Genomic DNA, 11,042 nt, shown 5'->3' with positions numbered 1-11,042 from the left:
GTTTTCTACAACATGCGTACACATGACGTCTAACATGTGTTTCCGGTAACTTTCGATATGACTGAAGAAAGTAAAAACTCGGGGGGACCATTTGAAAATGAAAGATCAACAGAAAAAATCGTGTCTTCTGAAAACATGTTTAGTGAAAAACCAACACTAGAAGATATGTAAGTACTCAAATCAAAGATAATGATTTATTTATGTAGCGAGCCGACTAGCGTCCGCTGGGCAGTCCAAATACATGTAGGAAGGCGTCCTAGAAAAAAATTGAAATAGCCTTGCCAGACGACATAATTATTTGGACTAGGGAACATATCCACGTTGTCCTATAACATATATGACCTCGGGGGCATTATTTACTATTTCTATTTACGGTTTCTGATATTTGTTTTTTACTATCAATTAATGTGCCACCCGAGATCAAAAATGAAAATATCAGTATAAAAAGGTTCAAAATTACATGATTATTTAAGAATGCGAAGTCATATATGTTATCAGGTTAACGTAACAGTACCCAAATTGCACCAAGTACCCAAATTGCACCTATAAAGAGACTTACATGAAACAATTTGTATTTTTATGATTTGATACTATGCACGTCTTTCAACAAATTAAACATATTTAGATATTCACAAAAGAGGGTGGTAAAGGGTTATTTTTGTGCAATGTGATCACCGTTTTTTATTTCACGTTCACTTGTGACGTGTTTTTACTTTTTTATTTGACGTTCAGTCGTGCAAGACGGGTGCCTCGTTCAACGTGTTCTGCTTATTTAATTTTACTAGTACATCGTGATTTTCAAAGTCTTATTTAGCGTGCTCGGTATTTTTCGTGCAACGTTCATTACAGAAATTATTTCACGTTCAACGTGAAATTATGTCTTTTTTCACGTTTTTTAGCTCACCTGGAGCTTTTCTCATCACTTGGCGTCCGGCGTCCGGCGTCGTCGTCCATCGTCGTCCATCGTTAACTTTTACAAAAATCTTCTCTGAAACTACTGGGCCAAATTTAACCAAACTTGGCCACAATCATCATTGGGGTATCTAGTTTAAAAAATGTGTCCGGTGACCCCGCTTACCAACCAAGATGGCCGCCATGGCTAAAAATAGAACATTGGGGTAAAATGCAGTTTTTGGCTTATAACTCAAAAACCAAAGCATTTAGAGCAAATCTGACAAAATTGTTTATCAGGTCAAGATCTATCTGCCCTGAAACTTTCAGATGAATTGGACAACCCGTTGTTGGGTTGCTGCCCCTGAATTGGTAATTTTAGGGAAATTTTGCTGTTTTTGGTTATTATCTTGAAGATTATTATAGATAGAGATAAACTGTAAAAAGCAATAATGTTCAGCAAAGTAAGATTTACAAATAAGGTTGCATGACCAAAATGGTCAGTTGATCCCATTATGAGTTATTGCTCTTTATAGTCAATTTTTAACCATTTTTCGTAAATCTTAGTTATCTTTTACAAAAGTCTTCTCCTCTGAAACTACTGGGCCAAATTTATCCAAACTTGGCCAAAATCTTCTTTGGGGTATCTAGTTTAAAAAATGTGTTCGGTTACCCGGCCATCCAACCAAGATGGGTGCCATGGCTAAAAATAGAACATAGGGGTAAAATGCAGTTTTTTGCTTATAACTCAAAAACTAAAGCATTTAGAGCAAATCTGACATGATATAAAATTGTTTATTAAGTCAAGATCTATCTGCCCTGAAATTTTCAGACGAATCGGACAACCGGTTGTTGGGTTGCTGCCCCTGAATTGGCATTTTTAAGGAAATTTTGCCGTTATATGGTTATTATCTTGAATATTATTATAGATAGAGATAAACTGTAAACAGCAATAATGTTCAGCAAAGTAAGATTTACAAATAAGTCAACATGACCGAAATGGTTAGTTGACCCATATAGGAGTTATTGCCCTTTATAGTCAATTTTTAACCATTTTTCGTAAATCTTAGTAGTCTTTTACAAAAATCTTCTCCTCTGAAACTACTCGGCCAAATTAATCCAAACTTATCCACAATCATCTTTGGGGTATCTAGTTTAAAAAATGTGTCTGATGATCCGGCCATCCAACTTAGATGGCCGCCATGGCTAAAAATAGAACATAGGGGTAAAATGCAGTTTTTGGCTTATAACTCAAAAACCAAAGCGTTTAGAGCAAATCTGACATGGGGTTAAAATGTTTATCAGGTCAAAATCTATCTGCCCCGAAATTTTCAGATGAATCGGACAACCCGTTGTTGGGTTGCTGCCCCTGAATTAATAATTTTAAGGAAATTTTGCTGTTTTTGGTTATTGTCTTGAATATTATTATAGATAGAGATAAACTGTAGACAGCAATAATGTTCAGCAAAGTAAGATTTACAAATAAGTCAACATGACCGAAATGGTCAATTGACCCCCTAAGGAGTTATTGTCCTTTATAGTCAATTTTCAACAATTTTTATAAAATTTGTAAATTTTTACTAACATTTTCCACTGAAACTACTGGGCCAAGTTCATTATAGATAGAGATAATTGTAAGCAGCAAGGATGTTCAGTAAAGTAAGATGTACAAACACATCACCATCACCAAAATACAATTTTGTCATGAATCCATCTGCTTCCTTTGTTTAATAGTCACATAGACCAAGGTGAGCGACACAGGCTCTTTAGAGCCTCTAGTTTTGCTTAATAACTCCACTGCGTGAATAGCGCAGAAAAACAAGCCTACTAAATTCTAAGCCATGGTTAGATCTGTACTAGAATATGGTGCTGACATTTGGGACCAATTCACCATGGACATGGGAAATAAAAATGTTAGAAAGCATACAGAAAAGAGGTGCACGTTTCATCCTGCACGACTACAGATACAGAGAAACAGGATGCGTAAAAAATATGATTTTAAACCTGGAAATACCACCCCTCCAAGAAAGAAGGAAATATCAGAGGCTGACTATGTTCTACAAAGTGGTTGAGGGATTGATGCCATGTATTGAACCATGAAACTACTTGCAAGAAATCAGAAACAAACGCCAAACTTTAGTGATTTTTAGTACACGAACATCTTAGAAAGACAAGACACACGAAATAGCAGAGCATTCTAAATGATAATGATGACAGACTGCAAAACAGGCATCCGCAAGAACTCCCCTTTTCCTAAAACGATATCCTAATTGACCATCTGGAAGAGATAAACGCGGCATTCAAAAAACGACAGTAGATGCATCGTTCCACGGCTGTCCTCTAACAGTTGGACTAACAAAGCAGATCTCCTTCTGGACAGTGTGCATATATATCATGTATATCGACGATCGGATCCTGCACTGTGTAACATATATGCAGATACAGATACATATTGTGTCTTGGATGGAGGGTTGTCTCATTGGCACGCATTTCACATCGTCACCGGGGTTTTATTTATTTCTATGTAAAATTATCCCAGTTTAGGGAAACATACCAAAACATATACCAATTTTCAGTAAATTAAAATACAAAGTTTTGTTATCAAGAAATTTGCTGTCATGGAGCAAGCATTCAGGTAAAGGACAACGTTTTCCCTAGATACACCATCATGACTGAAATATCATCTGGTTAATGCTGAAAGTTAATAGCTTTGTAAAGTAGGATTATTGGAGGTCATTTTATAAATCTTCGTATTTGGTTCCTCATTTGAACTATAATGGTTTTATATTGATTGTGTGCCATCGATCAAATGTATTCGTTCAGTGTATGATCATGATATTTACTTCTTTTTGATCGAGTTACATCATCATTTCGATATTTTAAAGCTTGTCTTTTTTTTGTTTTACTATTATGATACTACTATTAAGGGTGAAAGTTGGCGACTGTTAAAACGTTTTTAACCCGCATCATTTGTTTGCATCTGTACTAAGACAGGAACCTGTTGTTCAGTAGTTGTTATTTGTTGATGTGGTTCATAAGCATTATAAAGGTTCTCGTTTCTCGTTTTTTTATAGATTAGACCGTTGGTTTTTCTGTTTGAATGGTTTAACACCAATCATCTTGGTGCCTTTATAGCTTGCGGTTCTGTGTGAGCCAACGCTCCGTGTTGATTGCCGTACTTTGGCCTTGAATGTTTTACTTTTTAAGTTTTTATAAATTGCCAGTTGGGTGAAGCAGTGGCGGATCCAGGGGGAGGGGGGTTCCGGGGGTTGGAACCCCCTTTTTTTGCCGATCAATGCATTTGAATGGGAGCATATAGTTGGAACCCCCCTTTTTTTGCCGATCAATGCATTTGAATGGGAGCATATAGTTGGAAACCCCCCCCCCCCTTTACTCTGGGTTGGGAAACCCCCCCCCCCTTTTTTAAAATGGCTGGATCCGCCACTGTGGAGAGTTGTCTCATTGGCACTCATGTCATCTTCTTATATCTAATTAATGTAAGCAATTGTATTTTGTTATTTTTGTAGTTAGTCTGAAGTACATGGTTCATATTGTAAGTATTGTTTGTTTGTTTGCAGAAGGTCACTCCAGGAAGAATTTTCAGCAGAAAGAAACTGGAACCAGTATCATACTCCTAGAAATATACTTCTTGCTTTAGTTGGAGAAGTTGGAGAGCTATCTGAAATTTTGTAAGACATCTAAACGAAAAAATCCATTGATTATGTCTTATCAGTTAATACCGTAGCAAAAAAAATGTTTATATACAAAATATCATACAGAAAACTAAAGACTAAGAAACACAAAGCCCCAAAAAGAAAAATAAGAATTGTCTCAGGCTATGGAAGGGAATTCAGCAGATCCTGCTCTGCCAGTGGCACCCATCATCAATGTTGGAAAGTTGAATTTGCTGCTTTGAGAGCAGTTTAATACAAGTATTTAAAATTAGGAGATGAGATAAGATTGCCAATCAGACAACTTTACATAAACTATAGAACAAGATGTGACCAATTACATGACGGCCTTTGGTCGGCATTTTTCTTAGTGTTAATTCTGTTTTTCAATAACAGTTCATGAGATAAAGTTTTTCAGGTAAGATTGTTGAATGTCAATATTTATAAATAAGAAAAAAAAGTAGCATTTGATAGTACCCCAAAAACGTTTATGTAGCTATAGGACCTCTTATAAAATAAATCACTACTCACTTGTGACCAAAAATTTACGAAAGTGAGAAATCTACAATGCTAGCTATATACATCATATAGGTAATCATACAGATAGAAACTCTGTCAGTGACGATTTCTGTCTTTTAAATTGTTTAAAAATAAAAGTAACATATTTATTGATTTGTTTTCAGTCAGTGGAAAGGAGAAGTTAAAGTTGGTCTTCCTGGTAAGTTAAATATTCTACTCAATTGAGTGATGTATTTTACATATACATTCAATTTACGACATTTACGGCATATTTAAACTCTCTTACAAATAGCTATAGAGCAAATTAAATTGATAGCAACTGGATAGGAAGGTTCTCCCAAATTACCCATACACCCAATACGCGAAACAAACCTGTACATGCAATAAATCGACATACAAATATTAATGACCCTCAACTCTTGTCCAAAAATAAAATTTCGAGGTTCCTATCTTATCACTTTCATTTTTATTGAAAAACCCTCTTCATTGTTTTTCTTCTTTGACTGATTGCGATATTTTATTCACAAATATTGGTATCAAAAGTTGGTATTGAGTAAAATCTATGTCGCATAAATACGTGTTTGTCCTGACGATGTAGACAAAAGACTATCCAATCCATACATTGCTGCCAGTATACATATAACATTACTTACAGACATACAAATTAAGTTTTTCATCTAAGTCTTCTGATTTCATCCTTGGAAGTAGATACATTTTGGAGGAAAATCTTGAGGACAAACTGGATTTTTCTTTCAAGAAAAAGAATTTTAACGTTAAGATTCTGTTAACGAAACTTTTATTATCTAAAAATATTAAGTCTGCACTATTGTATAGATTATAATTGAATAATATGTAAACAGTATTATTCCAAGGACTGTTTACAATATACTAAATGCATATAAAGATGTTATCTGTTTGAATGACCATTTTCAGAATTTACGGAAGAAGAAAAGAAGCATGTGGGCCAAGAAATGAGTGATGTTTTGATTTACCTTGTCCGATTAGCTGACAGGTGTAAAATTGACCTCCCGGCAGCTGTTTTACAAAAGTTTAAGCAGAATAGACAGAAATATCCCGCCAAAAAGGTGTACGGCAAAAGTGATAAATATACTGCCTATGAATAAATATTTTAATATTAGCCAACATGCATTACGTTTTTTGAACAGATTAAAAATTATTCCAATTTTTTACGAAGGCACCTGCCTCCCAAACAGAAAGTTGACAAAATAGAAACATTAAGTTTATTAATGTGAAAATTAGCCTTTGTCAACTATGCATCCTCCGGATGAGGAATTTTCTAGCTGTATTGAAGACCCATTGGTGGCATTCGGCTGTTTTCCGCTCTTTTATCGGATTGTTGTCTCTTTGACACATTACCTATTTTCATTCTCAGTTTTATCTTTAATGCTATATATTTTTGTATTAATCAAAATTAATAAGCTATACTTAGCAATGTATAAACACAGAATCGAGAACATGCCCACAAAACTACCATTCACAGGTTTATTTTGGGAGATAAAGTAAAGGATTAAGTATTAAGTCTCTTTAACCATTGGTCCCAGGTTAACCAGGTACAAGAATATATAAAATATTTTTGGATGCTATGAAGAACAAAGAAGCTAAATTCATTCAAGTATGGACATCACAATATAGCAACTAATTGCATAATAATTAATTAATCATAATGAAATTATCACAATTTAAAAGATTAATCTTTCTTCTTTCTTTTGGTACCTCATTTATAAAATATAAAGAAGGATGCAATGAATTACATCAGTTTTAAGTTGTCTGATTGGGAGTGACAAAATCTTTGTATTGTGCTACCTAAGATGAACTGCTAATAAATGTTAAGTCAATAATATATGGTATGCAAATTTATTGGCATTTGCAAGTATAGTTTCCATGGAGATTATATATTGACTTTGAACATTTTCATAACTTGTGTTAGATGTTAAAGTATTGCTATTTTGATTTCAACATTTGCATAATCAAAATTACAAAAAGGCGAGACATATCTCTGTGATAACAGTTTATTCATGTTACAGTACAAAATGAAAATTGTTTTCAAGACGAATCGTCGTGTCTTTGTAACTATATTTTCCATTACAACTCACAGTAGATGCAAAAGAAAAACATTTTAGTAAACGAATTTAGACTCTTGATATACGAGTCGTAGAGTTCATAAGGTTCTTCGTTAATTGTATTATGTCATCTCTATATTGAAATTGTTAATCTTATATTTACCGATGTGGGTTTTCCCCGATTTTCTGATATGAAGACTAACTGAAATGATTTACTTATTATATAATACATTATCTTTCTCGGAAGTATATGTAATAAAAGATCAACTCATCCTTTGAGCAACTTCACCTATTTTATTTATGAGTGGGTGGGTACTTTATTATTATTTTCCTTGTCCTTGAGAAAATTAGGTGTTTTTAGATATTTATAGTTATCTTATTAGAAAATTAATAAATCTTTAATTGCCCTTATTGTCTTGTCTAGACTTACTACTTTTATGTTGCAATGTTACACATAGTGTATCCGGTTATGGGAGGGTTGGGATCCCGCTAACATGTTTAACCCTGACACATTTTGTATGTATGTGACTGTCTCGGGTCAGGAACCTGCTATTCAGTTGTTGTAGTTTGTTAATGTGTTACATATTTCTTTTTCGTTATTTTTTTGTACATAAATCATAAATCATAGCTCATCTTTTTAGCTCACCTTCCCCAAAGGACCAAGTGAGCTTTTCTCATCACTTTGTGTCCGTCGTCCGATAACTTTTACAAAAACATATTCTCCTCTGACTCTACTTAGCAAAATTTAACCAAACCTGGACAAAATCATCACTAGGATATCTAGTTATAAAAATGTGTCGGACGACCCTGCCCCAACATGCCTAAAATAGAACATTGGGGTCAAATGCAGTTTTTCGCTAATATCTCTGAAATCGAAGCATTTAGAGCAAATATGACGGAGTAAAATGCTTATCAGGTTAAAATATATATGCACTGAAATTTTCAAATGAATCAGACAACCTGTTGTTGGGTTGCTGCCCCTGATTTGGCAATTTTAAGGAAATTTTGCCGTGTTTGGTTATTATCTTGAATACTATTATTGATTGATTGATTGATTGTTGGTTGCTTTACGCCGCATTATGAATACTATTTTAGATAGAGATAGACAGCAATAATGTTCAGCAAACTTAGATCTACAAATAAGTCGACATGAAAAAAAATGTCAGTTGACCCCTTTAGGAGTTATTGCCCTTTATAGTCAATTTTTAACAATTTTCCGAAAATTTTTGTAATCCTTTACAAAAATCTTCCACTCTGAAACAAATAAGACAAATTTAACCAAACTTGGCCACAATCATCATTAGGGTAAATTGTTTGAAAAGTGTGTCCGATGCCTAGATATGACAGAAATGGCTAAAAATTGTACATAGGGGTAAAATGCAGTTTTTGGTTCTTTTATCTCTGAAACCAAACATTTAAAGCAAACTGATGAGGGTTTGATTGTTCATTAGGGCAAAATTTATCTGCCCTAAAATTAACAGGCCAATCAGATAACCTGTTGTTGGGTCTCTACCACTGAATTGGTAATTTTAAGAAAATTTTGCAGTTTTTATGGCCCCGCAACGAAGTTTTCGGTGCCATATAGTTTTACCCTTGTCCGTAAATAGTTATCAAAGGTACCAAGATTATAATTTAGTACGCCAGACGCGCGTTTCGGCTACATAAGACTCATCAGTGACGCTCATATCAAAATAGTTGTAAACCAAACAAATACAAAGTTGAAGAGCATTCAATGAGGATCCAAAATTCCAAAAAGTTGTGCCAAATACGGCTAAGGTAATCTACTCCTGGGATAAGAAAATCCTTAGTTTTTCGAAAAATTCCGTCATTCTGCAACAAATCATTATACAGATTTCTTCTAAACGCCTTCCGAAATTGGGATGATTTTTGGTATGTGAGTTAACCATGATGAGTTACAGATCAAGTTTATGTTTCGTTCCGCTCCGCTAATTTTTGTCGAGAAAAAACGGGCTTTGGACTTTTATACGGTCTTTTTTCTAAACGCGTTCAGATATTGGGATGATTTTTGGCATGTGAGTTAACCAAGATGAGTTACAGATCAAGTTTATTTTTTATTCCGCTCGGCTAATTTTTGCCGAAATTTCGGACTATGGACTTTGATAACTTGTTGAAAATTACAGTTATACGGACTTTTTTTCTAAACGCTTTCAGATATTGGGATGATTTTTAGTGTGCGAGACTATCATCATGTTTGTGTTCCCATGTGTTATTGAAATTGCAGATTTTTCATTTTTTTGAGACTGGGCCAATCGTGTCGCTTGGACACTTCTAGTTCTCTTGAAGCGATTTCCTTGTCTCAAAGAATTGTCTATCCAAGTTTTTAATATTGCATTTTTTTAACAAAGCTAGTTAGTGTAGAATGTAACAAGACTGAACATTATTTTTATAACACTGATGATGGAATATGAATTTTAGTTTTGTCAAGTGTTTGCAACAGTGTCACAGTCTTGTTGGTTATTATCTTCAATATTATCATAGATAGAGATAAACTGTAAACAGCAATAATGTACAGCAAAGTAAGATCTACGAATAAGTCTGATGACAAAACTGGTCAATTGACCCCTTTTGGAGCTATTGCCCTTTATAGTCATTTATAGCAATTTTCAGAATCTTTTGTAAAGGAGTAGGTCCGGTTAGGACCGATTCTGGCCTCAAATTTCAGGTCCATCTGACGAAAGATTTTGACCACTTTTTAAACACGTAAATTTCTATTTTATTTGATTCAATTAGTTTATGTGAAATATTTTAACTGAATAAGTCATTAAAACGACCCGATTCAAGCTCAAATATGAAAAATGTACCAAATATGCCGAAAAGTGTTACTTTTCAGATGTTTTTTGTCAAACATAAAAGTGGCCGCATCCGTGTTCATCCTCAACCTTTATATATGTTATGTATTATCATCAAATACAACTTACATTTCAATATCAAGGATGAACACGAATGCGGCCACTTTCGTTTTACACGGAAACCGTCTAAAATTTAACAAAAATGCTAGAATTGTGAAGATTTCAGTAATTTAGCATGACTTAATGGTGCTAGTACCCGATATAAGTGCATTGTATTGTAAAAAACAGCCCATATTTATGTAGCAGAAGCATTCTACTGTCAAATAAATAACTAATAGTTTACATTTTAACAATTTTGAAAACCTGCTATATTTTGGGGCCAAAAAGGGGTCTTACTGAACCTACTCCTTTCACAAAATATTTTCCTCTGAACCTACTGGACAATGTACATTATAGATAGAGGTAATTGTAAGCAGCAAGAATGTTCAATGAAGTAAGATTTACCAACACATCACCATCACCAAACACAATTTTGTCATGAATCCATGTGTGTCCTTTGTTTAATATGCAGATAAACCAAGGTCAGCTATCCGTCATTCTTTGAATTAAAACATTTGATGCTCCCACGAAAGAAGATACACCAAATGATAATGACAAGAAAATAAAACATGCACTTAACTCAATCTTAGACAAAACAAACTCCTGCCTAAATCGGGAATGAAATCAGGGCTTTGTAATTGTAGGCGTTTTCATGTTTGCATGTAAGTTGTCACATCTTTTTACATTCCAAAACATCTATTTACAGACCAACAAACGCTCAAAATTCCCCATTTAAAATGCGGCTTTCAATTCAAGTTTATCTCATATTGTATTTACAATATCAGCTCGTATTACTTTTCTTTGTATATATATATCTAGTTTGATCTAATTTTAATTTATATTTAAAAGCTATTATCTATTACTTGAAGAATTTTGAGTTTATAATTCAAAGTGTTTCATTATCTTTTCCATTGGAACAGAATGGATTGGATACATATGTAATGTAGATATAACATATGTGTACCAAGACT

The 11,042-nt window shown here is 34.0% G+C and overlaps 1 protein-coding gene across 1 annotated transcript; it reads left to right on the top strand.

The window, feature by feature from the left end:
- The first annotated feature begins 8 nt into the window (after nucleotides 1-8).
- Nucleotides 9-6,219, top strand: LOC143075659 (dCTP pyrophosphatase 1-like). Its single transcript, XM_076251171.1, has 4 exons — nucleotides 9-167; nucleotides 4,470-4,580; nucleotides 5,246-5,280; nucleotides 6,015-6,219. Exons 1-4 carry the CDS (start codon nucleotides 58-60, stop codon nucleotides 6,203-6,205), a joined length of 447 nt encoding a protein of 148 aa, XP_076107286.1. The 5' UTR covers nucleotides 9-57; the 3' UTR covers nucleotides 6,206-6,219.
- The last annotated feature ends 4,823 nt before the right edge of the window (nucleotides 6,220-11,042 follow it).

The sequence above is a fragment of the Mytilus galloprovincialis genome, chromosome 5 (assembly GCF_965363235.1).
Source record: "Mytilus galloprovincialis chromosome 5, xbMytGall1.hap1.1, whole genome shotgun sequence".
NCBI classification, from domain to species: Eukaryota; Metazoa; Mollusca; class Bivalvia; order Mytilida; family Mytilidae; genus Mytilus; species Mytilus galloprovincialis.
Note: the sequence above shows the minus strand (reverse complement) of the source record. Positions and strands in the feature narration are given on the sequence as shown.

Excerpts from the sequence above, each read along its gene's own strand:
- LOC143075659 (XM_076251171.1), top strand. The coding sequence starts at position 58 with ATGACTGAAGAAAGTAAAAACTCGGGGGGACCATTTGAAAATGAAAGA. Across the intron at positions 4,581-5,245 it reads GGAGAGCTATCTGAAATTTT|TCAGTGGAAAGGAGAAGTTA; the intron begins GTAAGACATCTA and ends ATTTGTTTTCAG. Across the intron at positions 5,281-6,014 it reads AGTTAAAGTTGGTCTTCCTG|AATTTACGGAAGAAGAAAAG; the intron begins GTAAGTTAAATA and ends GACCATTTTCAG.